Source organism: Hemiscyllium ocellatum, chromosome 30, assembly GCF_020745735.1.
Source record: "Hemiscyllium ocellatum isolate sHemOce1 chromosome 30, sHemOce1.pat.X.cur, whole genome shotgun sequence".
Taxonomy (NCBI): Eukaryota; Metazoa; Chordata; class Chondrichthyes; order Orectolobiformes; family Hemiscylliidae; genus Hemiscyllium; species Hemiscyllium ocellatum.
In genome coordinates, this window is record NC_083430.1 from 5695431 (window position 1) to 5718462 (window position 23032).

The window sequence follows — 23032 nt, forward strand, 5'->3', positions numbered from 1 at the left end:
GGACCCAGGTTTGATTGCTGCCTTGGGCGACTGTCTGTGTGGAGTTTGCACATTCTCCCTGTGGCTTTGTGGATTTGCTCCAGTTTTGTCCCACAGTCCAAAGATGTGTAGGTCAGCTGAATTTGCCATGCTAAATTGCCCATCGTGTTAGGTGCATTAGTCAGAGGGAAATGGGTCCTGGTGGGTTACTTTTCGGAGGGTCAGTGAGGACTTGTTGGGCCAAAGGACCTGTTTCCACACTGTAGGGCATCTAATCTAAACATGTATTGACTGCCTGCAGATTGTGTCTTCTTTGAGCAAAATAGAATGTATCTGCAAATATAATTCAGCAAATACAAATTCACCCCATAGATTTATATGTGTGTGTGCATGCATGAGAGAGAGAGTGCGTGTGAGTGCACCTGAGATAGTGTGTGAAAGCTTGGTAAAGTGTATGGTATGTGTGAGTGTGATGGAGTATAAGCCTGTGAGAGAGTGAGAGTGTGGGGCTGTATGTATGTGTGAATGACAGAGAGCATGTGTATAAGAGAAGGTCGGCGTGAGTATGTAAGTATGTAAGACTGGTTGTGAGAGAGAGAGTGTATAGTGTAGTGGGGTCACCTGTAGTGTGACATGAACCCAAGGGCCCGGTTGAGGCCATCCTCATGGGTATCGAACTTGGCTATCAGCCAGTTTGCATTGTTGCCTATCCTGAAGTCCGCCTTGGAGGATGGTCACCTGAAGATCTAAGGCTGAATGCCCCAACTGCTGAAGTGTTCCCCAACTGGGAGGGAACACCCCTGTCTGGTGATTGTTGTGCCATGGTGAGGAGTCACTGAAACAATTACACAGTGATGTCAACGAGTTTCATCCCACCATCAAACTTACCATGGACTACTGTTTAGTATCTGTCTCATTCTTGGACTCATGCATCTCCATCAAGGACGGGAATCTCAGTACCTCACTCTACCGTAAACCCCCAGATAACCTCACAATGCTACACTTCTCTAGCTTCCATCCTAAACATATTAAAATAGCCATCCCCTAAGGACAAGCCCTATGTATACATAGGATCTGTCCAGATGAGGAGGAATGTGACAGATACCTGAAGATGTTCAAGGATGCCCTCATAAGAACAGGGTACAACACTCAACTCATCAATTGCAAGTCCCAACATGCTGCAGTGAAAAACCATAATGGCCTCTTCAAGAGACAGATATGGATTGCAACCGATAGAGTACCCTTTATTGTCCAGTACTTCCTGGAGCCGAAAGACTATGACATGTTCTTCACAGCCTGCAACACATTATTGATGAGGATGAGCATCTCGCTAAGACCTTCCCTACACTTCCACCTTTCACCTTTAAACAACGACCAAACCTTAAACAGATGATTATTTGCAGCAAACTTCCCAGCCTTCAGGACAACATCGACCACAGCACCGTACAACCCTGTCATATCAACCATTGCACAGACATGCCAGAGTGTCAACATGGATACCACCATTACCCGTGGGGACAGCACCCACCATGTATGTGGCAGGTACTCGTGACTCAGCCAAAGTTGTTTATCTCACATGCTGCAGGCAAGGATTCCCCGAAGCATGGTACATTGGCGAGACCAAGCAGACACTATGACAACGGATGAATGGACACTGCACAGCAATCACCAAACAGGGGTGTTCCCCTCCAGTCAGGGGACATTTGGCCTCGAATCTTTGGGTGACCATCCTCCAAGCGGATTTCGGGATAGGCAACAATGCAGAGTCACCGAGCAGTCACTGATAGCCAAGTTCTGTATCCGCGAGGATAGCCTCAACCGAGACCTTGAGTTCATTTCATACTACAGGTGACCGCAGTATACTACAAACGCTCTCTCACACACAAACACACACTCTTACATATTCACGCACTAACTCAGACCCTCTCTCATACACACGCTCTCTCTCATACTCACACACATCAACCCCCCACATTTGCATCCACGCACACACCGTCTCACAGGCTTATACTCCATCACACGCAAACACACACTTTCTCACATGCACTCACTCTCTCTCTCTCTCATGCACGTGCACACACATATAAGTCTATGGGGTGAATTTGTATTTGCAGATACATTCTATTTTGCTCAAAAAAATGCACAACCTGCAGGCAGTTAAAGCAGGCAGTTAATACATGTAATATTTTGTAAATTTCACTTTGGAAATAGAACCAGTCTGACTCAAGATTGGGAGACAGACAGACTCTAACCTCACACCTTTAATGCATTGTCTGAGCTGAGAAGTCACCTTTTGTTATAAAATCTTAAGTTATCCCAAGCAGATGACTTAAAAGAAGTTCTGGGATTTACATATTAATGAACCGAAACCTGCAACCCATTCGAAAAGATGAAAGACTTAACAATAATCCAGGTTTGTTCAATATATCATTTCAGTTGCATAACATTGTAATTTTTTGTGACAAATCCTGTGTCTTATAGTCTTATTCTCTACAACCACCTAATGAAGGAGCTGCGCTACAAAAGCTGGTGGCACAGTGGTCAGCACTGCTGCCTCACAGCGCCAGAGACTTGGCTTCAATTCCTGCCTCGGGTAACTGCCCATATGGAGTTTGCACATTCTCCCCGTGTCTGCGTGGGTTTCCTCCCACAGTCCAAAGATGTGTAGGTTAGGTGAATTGGCCATGCCAAATTACCTGTAGTGTTAGGTGAAGGGGTAAATGTAGGGGAATGGATCTGGTGGGTTGCTGTTCAGAGGGTGGATTTGGGCTGAAGGGCCTGTTTCCACACTGTAAGTAATCTAAAAAAAACTTGTGTAATTTTTAACTTAATGGGATTTGCTACATTGAAACAGTTAATTAATAATGGTAAATGTATCTATTATTCTGTTAAGATTTCCATCAAGTTGTTATTCTAAATTCCTCTTTCTTTGATTGTATTTCAACTACAGTAAATAAATACATTGTTTTGCTTAACTTTAAATAGTTTGACCAGTTGCATTTCTTCAGGAGCAGACACTTTATACATGCCTTTAAAATAAGAAAAGATTAGGGTCTAAAATAGTTTTACTTTAGATTGGTCTGGTCTGTTCTCCATAACATACACACTGCGGTAAACATTGGAAGGATAAACCCACCTTTCCAGTAAACCACATAATTATCCAAGCAATATCTTGCATTTGGACATTTTTCTAATGATCAGCCAAATGATGTGCTGTTTGGTCAGACACAATAGTTTAACGCCATCTGAATTTTGAAGTTTTGGGGGTTGCATTGTGAGCTGAATTTTGTAGCTGTAGCTGGGTTGTTTTTTTCCCAGGAAGCTAAAGCTGCATCTGCTTGTATCTAAGGTTTTGTTCACAATGTGATCCAAGCGAGACCAAATTAATTTTCACTCAAGTGCTAATTACCTTAGAATAAGATAATCATTCTGATGAGCAATAACTTTTTTTCATAATTCGTTCCACCTACATTTCTATCGTTGATAAACATATTAATACATTTACTTTCTCACTTGCGTTCCCCACAAGGTCTGACTTCATACATATTCATAACTTGCCTCACCTTAGTTCTCCCTCCGGACTTTATTGGGAATGGGTGAAGTTCGACCAGTTCCTGACCTGCTTCATATTCAACAGCTGTCCCCGCCCCTGCACATGGGCCACTCATCCACTCAGCTCTGTGGAGAACTCTGGGCTGCTCTCGCCTTTCTCTAGGGTCCCAACTGATCGCCTGAACCGGCGAGAAACGCGTGGATTGTATTTTTGCTTTCTCCAGGCGGAGTAACTCAGCATGGGGAGCCTGACTAGTATCTGGCTGCGCCCTGGAGTCCTGCGGCTTGTAGTCTTGCTGCAAATCATCAGCTTGTGCTTGACCCAGGTACGTTCAGGGGTGAGATGGACCAAGGGATCGGTGGTATGATACAGAGGTTGAAAACACTTAAGTGCGGGGCAGGGTACGCTGCAAATTTGTCCCGAATTAACAGGATGTTAATTATAACCCACAAGGTGCAGCTCTCCACACTCCCCAACTGTCAACAGCTCCTTCGGAATCCAGGAATGTTGAAATCCAAGAGGAAATTATTTATCTTGAGTGAATTTAACATCCATCTCCCTCCCCAATTCTGAATTTCTTTGAATGAAGTGTAGTGTTTTGGGTGCCCGAGCTGTGAGGCAGTGAAATGCTTAGCCTTGAGCACGGGACTGGCTGCAGAGATAGCTGGGCAAAAGAAAAAAAAGACACAATTCCAGTTCTCAGTCACTACCCAGAACAAGACAGAGGACTGGACTCGAAAGGTTAACTCTGTTTCTCTACACAGGTGCTGCAGACCTCCTAAGTTTCTCTAGCAACTTCTGTTCCTACTGGTCTTGACAGGGGCTTCCAATAAGTCTATGATTTCTAATTCTGTTTAACTCTACTTGTACTTGTTCATCATTTTCCTAAAACAAACTTGAATAATATTTCGAAAACTTGACATTTTTCTTTTCTCCACTCCTGAGTCACTTTCTGATGTCTACATTTTACTCCAAGGTTTAAATCTTTCTCCGTCTCTTGCTTGCCAGGGTCCGTTCGATGAGCAACGTGTAGTTGGATCCCCGGGCCCGGCCGGGGTTCCTGGATCAGACGGCATCGATGTGAGTATGCATGGCTCTTCAGGAGAGCGGTAAACAAAGAGCTGCATTGTCCCGGGTACCAGCCCGCACAGTCTGGCGGCAGGGGGAGTCCCGAGGCCAGGTCCCAGTTTTCCCTGACTGCTGTGGGACTTCAAGGCAAACTGAGTACAGTGCATTAATTCATTCCCAATAAAACCTAACATCGATCTCACTCAATAACATTCAATTTTGGATGTTTTGTTTCTTTAACAGAATGGCTATTTGAGCAGAGACTTAAGCGATTAAACGTTGTCGCCACTCGGTGTTCCTGAGAGAGACTGGGGACTGTTTGTGAAAGTTTAAGGCGAGGGCTGTATTAGAAAACATTCAATTCAATGAGGGGTTTAATTCCCTCCACATACTGCTAGCTAATTTTATGAAAACAGAATAGTTCAGTTTAACGTCACAGTTTTTAAATGCTTATATGAAGTGTCGGAATGTCGTTATGCATTGATTCATTCACCAAAACTTGCTCCTTTAAAGTTTGGCACCTTTATAAATCTGGAACTTCATAATAATTGATTAAAAATAACTCAGGCCATCAAGAATTTAATTCCGTGTTAGAGGTGGCTATTTAAAGGGATGCTATAGGAGAATATGCAATAAAGAGAAGCTGGTGTATTATAACTGTTCCTGAAGCAATGTCTTTCAAACATTTGCCCATGTACTTATGGGATATGTACTTCTTTTTCTAGGGGGAACGTGGACCTCCTGGGCCCCCTGGTCCAGCTGTAAGTGAATCTGCTCATTTCTGTCAAGTCTCTGTGTTCAATATCATTGGAGAAAAGATATTTTAGCACCTCAGTTCAAAGAAAATTAACCAGAGCCTTAATTTTCACCATTATCTAGGGAGCAAAAGGTGATCCTGGTGAACCTGGACCAGATGGACCTCAAGGTGACCCGGGATATGATGTGAGTACCTTCCAATGCAGTGGAGCTGTGATGTTTTTCACTGTGGTGCTACTGCACTGGTGAAATGTATCTCAGGGAGGGTCAGACATTGTTAAATATTTTGTGTGTGAATGTGTCTCTGTCCCTCCTCATTCTTTCTTTGAAGATAACCAGTGCCTGGGAATGAGCTGCACCCACAGGGGATTCTTAAGGAGGAGAAATCCCAGCTGTTGGATTATAAATTCAATCTGATTTCGAGCTTTGTTGGATACTGAGCAATTCCTACACACTCTCCATTTGGGCATTTATTCTGCAAGCATTCCCTACACTGGACATAAATATTTGAATTGTATTTTCTACTTATTGGAATCTGCAATTTGTAGACTGCATGTACTGAGAATGAGGATCTGCATTATCTACACTCCATGTATCATCAAGAAGGACCATCAGTTTGCAATAATGTAGAATGGTCAACAAGATTGATGCCCATACAGCGTTCTCTGGACTGGGTTGAAAGTTTTTGTGAAATAGTGCCTGCATGTCTTTCGGAGATGCCAACTCACTGGACATGCTGGAAACAGGGCCTTTGAAAGCAGGTACCTGGAATACAGAGAAACTGCAACTCCGCACAATCCAACTTTTAACTGATTTCCTAATCGGACAGGCATTCAAGAGAAATACATTTGCAGCATTACAAAAAAGAGAGAAGAATGGGACTGTTTAGAATGCTCTGCAGACAATTGAATCGATGGACTAAATGGCCTCCTTCTGTAATGGCTCTCTGATGGATTGGAAGCCTCCTCGAGTGCTGGAGGGCATCCTGGGAAATGACCTCCAACTCTCCTGTTAACTGCACATTGATCACAGACGCAGCTTTTTGTTTCATGCTCAGAAAGAGGTCACGCATTTATTGTGTCAGCTGACATAGTATTCTTTCTTTTCAAATCCATAATCTATTTCTTTGTTTTTTGATTTGCGATTCTATCTTAATACATTTCATGCAACTAAGTTTTAGAGGTGAACAGTGAGATCTCATTCAGAGTGCGTGTGTTATGATCTTTGCAGTTTACTAGTCTAGTACTTTTTCAGCTTGTCCCACATTGGAAGTCAATCTAGTAATGGGAAGGCCTTGCCCAGGTAACTCATCTAGTCCCTGTGAATTTTAGTGTCATTGAGCATAAACAATGAGGTCAAATCTACTGTGTTAAACGTGAATGAACTCAATGGACAAAGTGGGCTATATGTTTACTGATTTGGGATATCTGGAGCCCTTTAAAAATGTATATATGATTTATTTACTGCGTGGAATTTAAGAGGCACTTGATAAACAACCATATTTTAGACTTATTTGAAACTAGCACATGAAATTAAAGGACTGGCGGTAACTTGGGTATGCAATTAATTAAAGGATAGAAGGCAAGAAGCAATTGTGAATGGGTATCTTTCTGACTGGAGAGAGGTACAATGGGACCATCAAGAGTCAGTATCAGAACCATTACATTTCTTCTTTTCTATGTGAAAGACTCAGCTTTGTGTATATGGGAGTATGATTTCAAAGTTTGTGGATGATGCAAACTTGCAAATGTAATCAATGGTAAGCAGAAGAGTAGCAGATTACAGGAGGATTTAGACAGTCCAGTGTTATGGTCAACTAGGCGAAAGTGAGGACTGCAGATGCTGGAGATCAGAATCCAGATTAAAGTGGTGCTGGAAAAGCACAGCAGGTCAGGCAGCATCCAAGGAGCAGGAAAATCATCGTTTCAGTGATTCCTGATGAAGGTCTTTTGCCCGAAATGTTGATTTTCCTGCTTCTCGGATGCTGCCGGACCTGCTGTGCTTTTCCAGCACCACTCTAATCTTGAGCCCAGTGTTATGGACAGGCATGGTAGTTGGCCATGTGGGGACTTGGATATCGATTGAATCTGCAGTCAGACTTCTTAGTAACTGATAATGTTTGTTTATTGTTACACTGCATGCAATGATAAGGCTGCAGAGTGGGAGGCTTCAAGGTGTGTACAACAATTAACTTACACATGACCATGGAGGTCACAGTGATATCATTGCTTACCACAAAGGTCTATTTACATAATTATCAAAACCAACATGGTTTGGGGTATTCTGGCATAGTGATAGTGTACCTATCTCTGAGCCAGGAGGCCTGGGTTCAAGTCCCACCTGCTCCAGAGGTGTGTAATAACACCTTTCCACAGGTTGATGCAAATATCAAACCCTATAACTACATATGACGGATGGAACTGATTGTGGACAAGTGTGAAGTGATCAGTTATGGACCATGGCAAATGCAGAGGCAATGTAATCTCAGTTAGGCTCTTTCGATGAGTTTTGATAGCACAGGCTGCGTATTGAGAAATCTTTGCTAAGGCAGTTAAAAAGGCACATGGGATCATTGGCTTTGTAAATAGGGGCATTAAATACAAAAACAAGAGAGTTTTACTAAACCTGTATCGAACACCAATGAACTGTGACTGATTCCAGGGACCACAGTCAGGAAGAGTGTCAGGGCCTTGAAGGCAATACCTTGAGGTGGACATAGAGGGTAATGTCAGGAAAGAGGAGAGATCGGAAAAGTTGTGATTGTTCTTCTTAGAATGGAGAAAGTTAAAGGGAAACTAAGTACATTATTTCTAAAGGGCCAGAGCAGTAACGGAATTCTGGTGTGAATACTGTGTGCCATTCTAGTCACTGTATGATAGAGGGGGTGGGGGGGTGGTTACTACAGTAAACACAGGGTAGGGAGTGGGTGTGGATGCGATGCTCTTTGGAGGGATAGTATGGACTCCTTGGGCTAAGTAGCCTACTTTCACACTATAGATGTGAAGTCTGCAGGATTGTTGTGAATAAGCTAGGGTGTGGGATTAAATCAGAAGTCACACAGAGACAACTGAGTTCCCTCCTTTGTGCTGTTTGATTCATTGGGGTGAATTTTGTCATTCCTCAATGGCTTGTTTGAAGACTGGAGGTTCATAAAATAAAGTGGATGGCCAGTGATTACGGAGGTGGTGGGTGTTAGGAAAGGCCTCAGCCAACTTGTCCAATCATTGATCATATGAGGTACTCCTTTGGGATCTCCTGTGCCCATTGAGAGCACTCCTTTGAAATGAGTTTACCCCTTTGTGCCTTCTACTCCATCTCTAAAACCTGAAATCTATCCCTCAACCACCCTCACAGTGATGTCCGTAATTCCTCCTGACAATATCCTTGGATTTATTTTTCAGTCAGGTCACTAGTTTCCTCCTCCTTGGATCTGTTTGTCATCCCAGCAGGAACCACTACAATATTCTGGTGCTGCTAGGACTATATGGCATGCTGGTCAAGTAGATTGGCTGACTGCTTTTGCAAGTGAGACTTCTTCCAATGTTGATGGAATGGGGAGTCATGGTGTATTGTTGGTGCAAGGTAACCCTGTTAAAGTCAAAGCAATGTCAAGTGCCCTTTTAACTAGTGCCAGATGCCCTTCTAATTCTGCACTGTGATTCTGCTACAGACAGAAATGGAAGTTAAGCAAATCTTGTGTGCTGTTCATCTTTCATTCTTTTCAACAACCTTTCCATATCTGTTGTCCTTCACTTCAATTAACCCTCTGATTGTATCAACCAGAAGCCATGGAAAAGAAGTTACTTGACTAGGCCACCTCAAAAGCTGGATGGTCTCAAAACTATGGACCTAATGGGACTATTTCAAAACTTGTATTTGAATGGGGCTAGCTCAAAAGTATTCATGTACAATACAGATAGTATACTGTTCAAACGACTGTAAAGCATTACAGCAAAATATCCATTAACCAAACATCATGGCTTTTACACAATTTTATTAAGGTGTCACTGCGCGCACGTTTTGGAAACTATGGCTGATATTAGCCTGTTCTTTTGAGTGATTAATTTAAGAATATAAAGAAAGGTCCAGAGCCAGCCAAGGAATTGCCGCAGTAATCTCCTTTCACCTCGACACCTGGATTTGACTGCACCCTGCATTCTGAAGTCATGCTGGCAACTTTCTAAAGTTTTATTGACCTATCAGATGAAATAATTGGTTAAAAATCAGTCCTTTCTATGTACCTGGATTGGCAGTGAAGGATCAAATAGTGGATTCTGGTAATTCAGAATTACAGTGGACTTCCAGTTTCAGGAATCTGTTTTCTATTTTCTCGTCATGGAACAGTAATTGAATGTTACCCTAAATCTCATCCCAAACACTTCTAAGATAACTGCTGTTAGTGGAACTGAAGGAGTCATGTTTTGCACAGCTGAGTGCAATCAGATTTAAATATCGAAGAATTTTCAATCTGTAATATCAACTTCTCCGTTTAAGAAGCAAACAGTTCCTTTGGGATTTGGAAACATTGCCAAGTGGAAAAGTCCCTTCTCCTGCAGGAACTTGTTAAATTCCTTGTCCTCCCCAACAACATTTAACTTGCTAAGAACAGGGTTTATTGATCAGTTCAAGACCTTGGTGTTGGGCACGTGGTTTTGAGGACAGTCAGAACACTCAGTGCTTTTGGTTCAAGTCTAGGACTGCCATAAATTATCGGGTGGGAAGTGAAAAATTAATTCTGGAAAAAGCTGTCTTCAGAGTTCATGATGAAGCTCATGATGTAGGGAGTAGTATATTAACGTAGATAGAAGAGTATCTGGCTAGCAGGAACGGGGATGGTAAAATGTATTGAGTGATTTGCCAATTTGTAGAAATGACTTGGATGAAGGGAAAGAGAGTATCGTTGCCAAGTTTGCTGATGACAGTAAGATGAGAAAGTTGAGCTGTGAAGAGGATGTAAGGATGCTGCAAAAAGGTACAGACTGGTTCAGTGAGTGGGCAAGGATGTGGCGAGTGAACAATAAAGTGTGAAACATTTTTTTAAGATTAGATACTTACAGTATAGAAACAGGCCCGATGGCCCAACACTGACCCTCCAAAGAGCAATCCACCTAAACCCATTCCCCCTACCCTATATTTCCCTCTGACTAATGCACCTAACACTATTGGCAATTTAGATTGGCCAATTCACCTGGCCTGCACATTTTTGGATTGTGGGAGGAAACCCACACAGACATAGGGAGAATGTGCAAACTCCACACAGACAGTCACCTGAGGCAGGAATCAAACCCAGGCCCCTGGTGCTGTGAGGCAGCAGTGCTAACCACTGAGCCACCATGCCACCCACACATAATGTGCAAACAGTTTGGCAGAAAGAATAGAAAAGATACACACTGTTAAAATGGTGAGAGAAGCAAAGGATCTCAGTGTCTCAGGAATCTCAAAAGGTTAGCATGCAGGTATAGCAAGAAATCAGGAAAGCTAATAAAATGCAAGGGGAACTGCTTACAAAAGTAGAGAGTTTATGCTTCAGTTTTACAGGACATCAGTGAGACTGTATTTGCAGTACTGTGCATGATATTGGACACTAATTTAACAAAGGACACAAATACCTCAGAAATAATTCAGAGAAGGTTGACTAGACGGATATATGGTATGGAGAGATTGCCTTATGGGGAAAGGTTGATCAGGCTGGGCTTGAATTTGTTGGAATTTAGAAGAGTAAGAGATGACTTGATCAAAACATATTAGGTCCTGAGGGGTCTTGGCAGAGTAGATGCGGAAAGGATGTTTTATTTTATGGGATAATCTAGAACCAGGGATTACTGTTTGTTTAAAGCAGATATTAAACAAAAAACGTTCTCTTCGATGGTCATCAGTCCTTGGAAATCTTTTCTAATATTTTTAAGGCAGAGGAAGATTGATTCTAAGCAAGGAGGTGCAAGGTTTTCAAGAGGAGGTGGGGATGTAGATATGAGGTTACAAACAGTTCAGCCATGATCTTACTGAATGACAGAGCAGGTTTGAAGGATTAAATGGTCAACTCCTATGGCTAGTTCTTATGAGTGTTTGCAGCTCTTTGTGTATGCTGTGCATCTCTAGCTGTCTTTGCAAACTCTAATTTCTCCAGTATTACTTAGAATTCAACCTGATGTTGCTACTGCTGTTGAGCCTGATATGTTTGAAATCCAAGTTGCTCCAAATCTTCCAGCAAACGTTTAATTGGATTGATGATACTGAGCTTGTAGTTCATCGTGCTTCCTTTCTTTCTCTTTCAGTCCTTTATTCATTTTTGTTAGCTGAGCAGAGATGTGTCGTAAAGACTACTTCATATTAGAGATGGTACTGTCAAATCTAGATTTATCATGAACTAGTTGTTCGGTCTTTTTTCCTCTTGACCTTACATTTGTCTTTCCAGAGCAGAGAGCTAAGACCTTAGCTCCACTAATTCAGAAGAAAGTGAAGTGTTCCATGCTTCTTTTATATTCAATTCCAAAAGTGTTTCTTGAATATTCTGCTGTGATTTCAGTTGTACCTCTGATGTTTAACTGATTGCATGGGTTTTGACTAGTGCAAAGTGATAATACTGCTAAATATGCAATTACCTCATTAACATGATGTTTTCCACTGCTGTTCACCATGTCATGTTAATGATGATTTTCTAATAATCAATCACTTGCCAGAAATTGATTAACTCCAGGGGTTAGTTTATTTAGCATTGTAAAACAGTAGAAATTGGGAAGCAGACATTACAGCAAGCTAACTGCACAAGTGTGTACGTAGCTTGCAAACTCAGAGCAGACTAACTGCCAGGAAGAGTCGCAACATCTTGCACACATTGCACATGTAATCGATAAAGATGAATTCTCTTCAAGGCCAGGTATACGTACAATAGGAAGAACAGAATGACTGACAACAGTTGCCTCGAGAAGACCAGAATAAAAGTGAAAGTCATAGAGTCATAGAGATGTACAGCATGGAAACAGACCCTTCGGTCCAACCCGTCCATGCCGACCAGATATCCTAATCTAGTCCCACCTGCCAGCACCCGGCCCATATCCCTCCAAACCCTTCATATTCATATACCCATCCAAAGTTGTTATGATCTGAAATTGTTGAACTCAGTGTTGAGTTGATTCAGTTAAAGGCAAAATGTGATTAAGTAACTTGACTGTCAATGAAGTAATAGAGAGGCCTGATGAAGGGAATCGAAACAGAGAAGCAGGGAAAATAGCAGCAGGAGTAGGCCATTCATCCCTTTCAGCCTGCTCCGCCACTCAGTATGATTATGGCTAATGATCTAACTCAATATTCTGTTCCCACTTTCTCCCTTTGATGTCTTCAGCCATAAGAACCAGATCTAACTCCATCTTGAAAACCTTCAATATTTTGCCCCTAACTGCTTTCTAGGAAATGTTAGTGATGTGACAATGTTTACAGAAGCACCGAGGCAGAAGAAATGGGGACAAAGTGGGAAAATACAAGAGGAAGCAGAACGGGAGAAACTACATGACAATGGGATAATGGAGCAAGAACAAATGGGAGGGTCATGGATGAAGAAATTTCTCCTCATCTGCATCCTAAATGGCCTACTCCATATCATTAGACTGTGACTTTCTGGTTCTGGACTGCCTGGTCATCGGGAAAGTCCTTTCTCTGTTTGTCCTATTTAGTCCTGTTAGAATTTTATCGGTTTCTATGAGATCCAATGAGCTTGCTGTGAACATGGACTTCCGAAAGGTGATTGAAAAAGTGCCATGTAACAGGCTTTTCAGCAAAGCTGAAACTCATGGAATCAAAGGACATTAGTAGGATGGATACCATATTGGTTGAGTGACAGGAAACCGTGACTAGTGATTTGTTGGTTTAACGACGGACAAAGCTATGTAATGTGGTTCTCCAGGGGTCATGGTTTGGACCCCTACATTTCCTGGCATAGATATTAATGACCTGAACTTGGGAGAACAGGACAGCCTTTCAAAGTTTGTGTGTGGCACAAAACTTGAAAGTAATGCAAATGCTGAGGTAGACAGTGATAGAGCCCCAGAGGATACAGGCTTATGGAGTGGGTAAATGGAGCAGATTAAATTTAACCAGTTGTGTGAAGTGACACATTTTGGTTAGAAGAATGAGGAGAAGCAGCATAAATAAGGTGTATGGTGCTAAAGAAACAGAGGGACCTGTGAGAATATGTACAAATGGTTGAAGATAGTAGGACAGATTGAGAGAAGAGTTAATTCTGGATATGGAATCCTAGGCTTCACAAGTAGTTACATGGAGTCCAAAAGCGAGAAAGTTATGATGAATCTTTTTAAATCACTGGTTTGGTCTCAACTGGAGTATGGAAGACACTATGCTATATGAAGGATGTAAATGCATTAGGAAGGTTGAAGAAATATTTGAGAGAATTGTGCTGGGGTGATTCACTTCAGTTGAGGGTAAGATTGGAGAGACTGGGCTGTTCTTCTTGGAGAGATTTAATTGTGGTATTCAAAATCATGAGGGGACTGGACACAATCGATATGGAGATACTGATCGTATTTGTGAGAACAAGGGGACACAGATTAAAGGTGATTGCCCCTGTTTCTTTGGCAATGTGAGGAAAAGCTATTTTATGCAGCAAGTGGTCAGGATCTGCCTGCACAGTCTGAAAGCGACTGAATAATTATCTGAAGAAGGTAAATTTGCAGAACTGAGGGAAAAAGTGGAGCATGGATCTGGTTGTATTACTTTGGCAAGGAGACACTATGGGTCAAATGGCATCTTTCTGCCCTGTGACAGTTCTATGATGCTGACTCTTCTGCCATGTAGACTCCTCTAGACTTGCCTTTTGTTTCTTTTCTTACTCCATCATCCCATTTGTCATGTAATTTCTCCCACCTTGCAAACTATCAGAGATTTTACTTTTATATTCCCATTTCTCCTGCCTCTGTGCTTGTGTGAAGTTTGTTACATCACTAACATTTCCTAATTTTGGTGAATTGTCTTTGACCTCTCCTTACAGGTACTGCCAAGCCTCCTAACTATTTCCAGCATTTTTTGTTTTTATTGGAGAGTTCAGAATGCCATACTGGGAGAAATGCGACAAATGTCTTTCTCTGAGTTTGCATTCAGGCGTATTTCTGGAATTTCGCTAGACCTGTGAGTCACACCTAAAACCCATACAGATTTCAGCCCCTTTAACAGACATTGAAATTGGGACAAAGGACATTGAATATATTCCATTTCAAATACTATTGATACTGATGTATCCATTGGACTCAACACATATTGATTAATTGAAAAGATGTATTTTAATGTCTGTCCTCTTTTGTTTATTACACAGGGTCTGGAAGGTCCAAAGGGAGAACCAGGGATTCCTGGAAGGCCAGGTCCCAAAGTGAGTAAAATTGTGTTTCAGTTTTCATTCGGAAGCAACTAAGAAGAAGGTTCTTGAGCACAGAGATGGCCTGGGTGATGATCCATGATTGACAAACGTCACATTGGAAACACTGAGTATGGAGGATAGAGAATACAAGGACAGGCTGCTGCTGTTTCTTGTTGTGAGCTGATGTTTTTGTCCCTCACTGAAGCCAGATGACTTCAGTGTCTTTATTGAGCTTTAGTGAAGACCAAGTCCAGAGTCTATGATCCAGCATTAAGAAGTGCCACAAATGCTTTACATGAATATCTATATATTATTCTCTCTCATCCATCGCACTGGGGGGGCTCCTGGAATACTGCTGAAGTGGGTGACCTCTATCCTCCAGTATACACCTCTTCGTGAGTCTCAAATAAGTTTTCACTTTAATTGGACAGATTGGGCAGTGATGAACTTGATACTGTTCAGCATCAAATATGGAAAAAAACAATTTATGAGGATGACACACAGAATTTGCAGAGAAATATAGGTAGGTTAGATGAATGCGCAGAAACTTGTCACGTGGAATATAATGTGGGAAAATGTAAGGTTATGCACTTTGGCGAAAAGCACAGAGTAACTGCCTGTTATTTAAATAGAGCAAAGCTGCATAAAGGCACAGAGGAATTTATGAGCCCCAGTGCATGATTCAAAAATAGCCAGCATCTAAGTTTTGCAGGTAATTGGGAACGTAAATGGATGTTGGTCTTTATTTCAAAGCGAGTAAAGCAGGAAGTAGGGAAGTCTTACTAAAATTAGATAAGGTGCTAGTCAGACCACAGCTGGAACACTGTGAGCAGTTTGTTTCCCTTATTCAGTGAGCGAGAAACTAGTATCAGAGATAGTCTAGAGCAGGTTTAGATTAGATTCCCTACAGTACTGAAACAGGCCCTTTGGCCCAGCAAGTCCACACTGACCCTCTGAAAGAGTAACCCCCTTAGACCCATTCCGCTATCCTATATTTACCCCTGACTAATGCACCTCACACTCTGGGCAATTTAGCATGGCCAATTCACTGAACCTGTACATCTTTGGATTGTACACCTGGAGGAAACCCACACAGATGCAGGGAGAATGTGCAACCTCCAGACAGACACTCAGCCAAGGTTGGAATCGAAGCCAGGTCCCTGGCACCATGAGATAGCAGTGCTAACCACTGAGCCACCGTGCCATCCACTACACTACACTTTGGTATGGCAGGACTGTTTAATGAGAAGAGGTTGGATAGGTTGGACCTGTAGTCATTGGAGTGTAGAAGAATGGAGCAATTTTATTGAAACATACTCTTTCCCCTTGTGGGAGAGTCCAGGACTTGGCAGCATAATCTCAGGGGTCACTAATTTTAGACAGAGATGAGGTGGAATTTCTCTTGTCTTATAGTAGTAAGTTAATGGAAATCTTTACTATCGAGGGCTGTTATATTCATTTATATTCAAGGCGGAAGTAGCCACATATTTAGTCAGTAAGGAAATCAAGATTTCGGCGGAGGAGGTGGGCAAGTGGAGTTGAGGATTATCAGATCAGCCATAATCTCATTGAATGGCCACCTTCTCCTCCTACATATTGTGGTCTTCTGGAATAATAAGGCTGTCTGCTCGACTGAAGTCTTACAGGATAAAACACTGGGACATGTGGAGACTTGATGGGATTGTTCTCTGGGCAGAGAAGGATAACAACAGATTTATAAAGGCTTTGAAAGTGATGCAGGGTTTCTAAGAGGTGTTTGGAACTGTTTGCAGCAGGGGGAGAGATATTAAGGAGAGGTTTAACATTTTGAGAAAAATGCTAGAGAGGATTTGTTAGTGCAGGTAATTGGAGCTCAGACAGATCAGCCGTGATCAAATTGAATGGCAAAATAGGTTTAAGGGACTGAATTGTATTTTTCTGATCCTATATACCAGTACTAATCCTGAGAAATGGTAATACTGGGGAGTGATAGTCCATAGTTGTGGCACCATCAAGTTGCAGGTTAGGAGTCCAAGAATTGAGAGATTATGCTCTTCTTCTGGGTGCTGTTATTTACAGTGACAATGTTAATATTTAAGTACTACTCTTTTGGTTTTGCACTGTATCAGCCAAGCCTCCGTTCTGTCCTGGCACTGAGTCCCCCCCAGCATCAGAAAGATCCCCCTCAATGTTGAAATGGGCTTCAGCGTAGAAGTCTGGGCCTGAGCCCATGGTGGGAACAGCAACAATCCTGAACCTCACATGTCGGACAATATCAGTTGGGTGGAGGAAATATCAATGTCTGTGTTCCAGGAGATGAAGTTTGAATGTGAAAAGGCCGGACCTGCACAATGAGGCTGGACAAGATAGTTGAGGTGGTAAATAGTGTGTTAATTCTAAATGTAAATGTTTTTAGGCATCTTAACAGATTTACATGTGTGCCAGGAAATGAGCCAGCTAATATTTTATAAAAGGCAGGTAAGTTAATAATAATGTCACAATGTTAAATGAAATGGTTTCATCATGTCAGTGCACCACCATATCATTTTTGAGTTGTAGAATTCAGCCTAGTGTTGAGTGAAGGTGGAAAGTCCTCTCTTATGGCTGTCAGAATTTGGGAATTACATTTGCCAACTCTATCCCTGCTGGTTATGAAACTGAGAGCTTCTTGAATCTGACTCCCATTTGAACTCCATTGACAATCTCTTACATCACAAAATGATTCAGATTCATTGTATGACTTCAGTCCCAGACAGACCAATGTATTTCTGACATTCTGCAGGCAATTATTTTAAGGAAGGTTTTAATATCCTTGTTGTGATCTTGGACTATCTTTCACTGAGTGGAAGAGGGAGTTGTTAAGAGAAAATCTTTCAATACTGCATCAGTAGTGTGCATCGGTCTTGGCATCACAGCTGTTTTTATCGGAATTTTGTGGATTGAGCAAGATTAGTTTTCTTTGTGGCCTGATCCAAAGTAAAACTGAAAGGAAATCTTTGAATAGAAGAATCACACACTTGTTTTTATTGCCGGTATATTCCTTTGTTTCTGACTGTCTAAAACTTGTCATTCAGCCTCTTGAGCCAGCTTTGCCATCAGTTTTATTTATTTGTTTGTGGAATGTGGGCTAGACCAAGATTTATTGCCCATCCCTAATGGCCCGTAGAAGATGGTGACTTTCTGTTTGAAGCTCTGGAGTCTTTGGGTGATAGGGACATCCACAATGCAGATAGGGCAGGGGGAGGGGGACTTCCAGGATCTTGACTCAGTGAAGGAACAGTGATATTTTCCAAATCAGGATGGCAAGTGGCTTTAAGAGGAATTTGCAGATGGTTGTGTTCCCTTGTACTTGCTGACATTTTCCTTCCAAATGGTAAAGGTTGTCAGTTTGGTGAGTGATGTCAAAAGAACTTTGGCCAGTTTCTGCAGTGTGTCTTGTATATGGTATTTTCTGCTGGTTCTGAACATCGTTAGTAAAGGTAGTGAATGTTGAAGGTGAGGGCTGGAGTGCCAGTCAAGCAGGCCATTTTGTCCTGGATGGCGTCAAGCTTCTTGTAATGTTTAAGAGTCATTAGAGATGTACAGCACGGAAACAGACCCTTTGGTCCAACCCATCCATGCAACCAAATATCCCAACCCAATCTAGTCCCACCTGCCAGCACCCGGCCCTATCCCTCCAAACCCTTCCTACTCATAAACCAATCCAATTCTCTTTTAAATGTTGCAATTGTACTAGCCTCCACCACTTCCTCTGGCAGCTCATTCCATACACGTATCACCCTCTGTGTAAAAGAACTGCCCCTTAGGTCTCTTTTATATCTTTCCTCTCTCACCCTAAACTTTCCTCTAGTTCTGGACTCCCTGACCCCAGGGATAAGACTTTATCTATTTATCCTATCCGTGCCCCTCATAATTTTGTAAACCTCTATAACGTCATCCCTCAGCCTCCGATGCTCCAGGGAAAACAGCCCCAGCCTGTTCAGCCTCTCCCTATAGCTCAAATCCTCCAACCCTGGCAACATCGTTGTAAATCTTTTCTGAACCCTTTCAAGTTTCACAACATCTTTCCAGTAGGAAAGAGACCAGAATTGAATGCAATATTCCACAGTGGCCTAACCAAAGACCTGTACAGCCGCAACATGACCTCCCAACTCCTGTACTCAATACTCTGACCAATAAAAGAAAGCATACCAAACACCTTCACTATCCTATCTACCTGCCACTCCACTTTCAAGGAGCTATGAACCTGCACTCCAAGGTCTCTTTATTCAGCTAAACTCCCTAGGACTTTACCATTAGGTGTATAAGTCCTGCTCAGATTTGCAGCATCCCTCATTTATCTGAATTAAACTCCATCTGCCACTTCTCAACCCATTGGCTCATCTGATCAAGATCCTGTTGTAATCTGAGGTAACCTTCTTCGCTGTCCACCACACCCCAAATGTTGGTGTCATCTGCACCCTTACTAACCATACCTCTTATCCTCGCGTCCAAATCATTTATTTAAATGACAAAAAGTAGAGGACTCAACACCAATCCTTGTGGCACTCCACTGGTCACAGGCCTCCAGTCTGAAAAACAATCTTCCACCACCACCCTCTTCTACCTTTGAGCTAGTTCTCTCTGAATTCTGTAAGATCTAACCTTGCTAATCAGCCTCCCATGGGGAACCTTATCGAACACCTTTCTGAAGTCCATTTAGATCACATCTACCGCTCTGCTCCCATCAATCCTCTTTGTTACTTCTTCAAAAATCTCAATTAAGTTTGTGAGATTTCCCACGCACAAAACCACGTTAACTATCCCTAATCAGTCCTTGCCATTCCAAATACATGTACATCCTGTCCCTCAGGATTCCCTCCAACAACTTGCCCACCACCGACATCAGGCTCAGTGGTCTATAGTTCCCTGGCTTGTCCTCGCCACCCTTCTTAAAAAGTGGTACCACATGAGCCAAGCTCCAGTCTTCCAGCACGTCACCTGTGACGATTGATAATACAAATATCTCAGCAAGAGGCCCAGCAATCAATTTTCTAGCTTCCCACAGAGTTCTAGGGTACACCTGATCAGGTCCTGGACATTTATGCACCTTTGTGTGTTTCAAGACATCCAGCACTTCCTCCTCTGTAATATTGCCATTTTTCAAGGTGTCACTATCTATTTTGCTACTTTCTATATCTTCCATATCCTTTTCCACAGTAAATACTAATGCAAAATACTCATTTAGTATCTCTCCCATTTTCTGCGGCTCCACACGAAGGTTGCCTTGCTGATCTTTGAGAGTCCCTTTTCTCTCCCTAGTTACCCTTTTGTCCTTAATGTACTTGTAAAAACCCTTTGGATTCTCCTTAATTCTATTTGCCAAAGCTATCTCATGTCCCCTTTTTGCCTTCTTGATTTCCCTCTTAAGTATACTCCTACTTCCTTTATACTCTTCTAAGGACTCACTCGATCAATCCTGTCTATACCTGACATATGCTTCCTTCTTTTTCTTAACCAAACCCTCAATTTGTTTACTTAAAAATGTGTTGCTGGAAAAGCGCAGCAGGTCAGGCAGCATCAAATGAGAAGGAGAATTGACATTTCGGGCATAAGCCCTTCTTCAGGAATGAGTAAGGTGTGCCAAGCAGGTTAAGATAAAAGGTAGGGAGGAGGGACTTGGGGGAGGGGCATTGGGAAAGCGATAGGTGGAAGGAGGTTAAGGTGAGGGTGATAGGCCAGAGAGGGGGTGGGGCTGAGAGGTCAGAAAGAAGATTGCAGGTCAAGAAGGCGGTGCTGAGTCTGAGGGTTGGGACTGAGAAAAGGTTGGGGGAGGGGAAATGAGAAAGCTGGAGAAATCTGCATTCATCCCTTGTGGTTGGAGGGTTCCTAGGCGGAAGATGAGGCACTCTTCCTCCAAGCGTCGTGTTGCCATGGTCTGGCGATGTTTTCTGAAAGCTTCCCATTTTCCAACCGTCCCTTTACCTGTGAACATCTGCCCGCAGTCAGCTTCGAAAGTTCTTGTATAATTCTGTCAAAATTGGTCTTTCTCTAATTTAGAACTTAAACTTTTAAATCTGGTCTATCCTTTTCCATCACTATTTTAAAACTAATAGAATTATGGTCGCTGGCCCCAAAGTGCTCCCCCACTGACACCTCAGCCACCTGCCCTGCCTTATTTCCCAAGAGTAGGTCACGTTTTGCACCTTCTCTAGTAGGTACATCCACATACTGAATCAGAAATTGTCTTGTACATACTTAACAAATTCCTTTCCATCTAAACCTTTAACACTATGGCAGTCCCAGTCTATGTTTGGAAAGTTAAAATCCCCTACCATAACCACCCTATTATTCTTACAGATAGCTGAGATCTCCTTACAAATTTGTTTCTCAGTTTCCCTCTGACTATTAGGGGGTCTATAATACAATCCCAATAAGGTGATCATCCCTTTCCTATTTCTCAGTTCCACCCAAATAACTTGCCTGGATGTATTTCCAGGAATATCCTCCCTCAGTACAGCTGTAATGCTATCCCTTATCAAAAACACCACTCCCCCTCCTCTTTTGCCTCCCTTTCTGTCCTTCCTGTATCATTTGTAGCCTGGAACATTCAGCTGCCAGTCCTGCCCATCCCTGAGCCATGTTTCTGTAATTGCTATGATATCCCAGTCCCATGTTCCTAACCATGCCCTGAGTTCATCTGCCTTCCCTGTTAGGCCTCTTGCATTGAAATAAATGCAGTTTAATTTATCAGTCCTAACTTATCCCTGCCTGCTTCTGTTTTCAACTGTACCATTTTCAAAATGACCTCTTTCCTCACTATCTCCCTGGGTCCCAACCCTCCCCCCCCCCATTGTACAAGTGACTTCTATCCCAAAGGAGATTCCAATGATCCAAAAATGTGAATCCTTCGCCCAAACAACAGCTCCTCAGCCATGCATTCATCTGCTCTATCCTCCTATTCCTGCCCTAGGTAGCTCATTGCACCGGGAGTAATCCAGATATTACTATTCTCAAGGACCTCCCTTTTTAAATTTCTGCCTAACTCTCTGTAATCTCCCTTCAGAATCCCTTTTCCATGTGGTTGGAGCTGTATCCATACAGACAAGTGGGGAGTAGTCCATCACATTACTTGCTTGTGTTTATACTTGGCAATCAGGAGGTGAAAATACTTGTTATAAAATTCCCTTGCTCTTCCCACCACAGTATTGGTTCAATTCAGTTTCTGGTCAATAGGAACTCCCAGGATGTTCATACTTGGGGATTCAGTGATGGCAATGAAATTGGAGGTGATGACGAAACTGTTCCTTGTTGGAATCTGATCATTCCCAGTCAGTTGCCTGTGTTAATGTTACTTACTATTTATCAAACTAATTCTGAATGATGTCCAGGTTTTATTGCATTTGAACACAGGATGCTTCAGTATCCTGAGGAGCAGGAAATTGTGCTGAACATTGTGAAATCATCAGCGACTCCAATTAGCAGATAGGATCAGGAGCTGAGTGTCCCTTGTAGAACTCAAACTGAGCATCAGTGAGCAGGTAATTGTGAAACAAGTGCTGCTTGATTGTACTATTGATGACTCTTTCCATCACTTAAGTGATGATGGAGAGTCGGCTGATGGGACAGTAATCAGCCAGGTTGGATTTGTCCGCTTTGTACAGATACCTGGGAAATTTTTTACATTGTTGGCTAGATGCCAGTGTTGTGGCTACATTGGAATCACTGGGTCAGGGCACAGCTATTTCTGGAGCACAGGATTTTAATACTATTACCAGAATGTTGTAAGGGCCTTTCAGCTGTTGCCTCCAGTGCCTCCAGCCATTTCTTGATCTCACATGAAGACCAATATCTGTGATACTGGGAGGAGGCAGAGGTGGATTGTCAACTCGGCACTTGTGGCTGAAGTTTGCTGCGAAAGCTTCAGCCTTATCTTTTGTACTGATGTGCTGGACTCATCAATCATTGAGGATGTGCATGTGAGTTGATTAATTTTCCAGCAGGGAGCTTTGATCCATTGGTCGAGAAATCACGTAGCTCTGTGTACTTGCTGAGATATTTGTATCATTGATAGTCACAGGTGAGGTGCCAGAAGACTGGAGGTTGGCAAACATGGTGCCATTGTTTAAGAAGGGCGGTAAAGACAACCAGGGAACTATAGACCGATGAGCCTGACCTCGGTGGTGGACAAGTTGTTGGAGGGAATCCTGAGGGACAGGATGTACATGTATTTGGAAAGACAAGGATTGATTCGGGATAGTCACCATGGCTTTGTGCGTGGGAAATCATGTCTCCCAAACTTGATTAAGTTTTTTGAAAAAGTAACAAAGAGGATTGATGAGGGCAGAGTGGTA

General features: G+C 42.5%; 1 protein-coding gene across 1 annotated transcript in view; it reads left to right on the plus strand.

The window, feature by feature from the left end:
• The first annotated feature begins 3636 nt into the window (after positions 1–3636).
• col9a2 (procollagen, type IX, alpha 2) overlaps positions 3637–23032 on the plus strand; it is a 230909-nt gene continuing 211513 nt past the window's right edge. Inside the window, exons 1-5 of the mRNA XM_060847546.1 lie at positions 3637–3857; positions 4541–4612; positions 5326–5361; positions 5480–5542; positions 14679–14732. Of these exons, the coding sequence (XP_060703529.1) occupies positions 3771–3857; positions 4541–4612; positions 5326–5361; positions 5480–5542; positions 14679–14732 (312 nt within the window). The 5' untranslated portion in view covers positions 3637–3770. The remainder of the gene's footprint in view (positions 3858–4540; positions 4613–5325; positions 5362–5479; positions 5543–14678; positions 14733–23032) is intronic.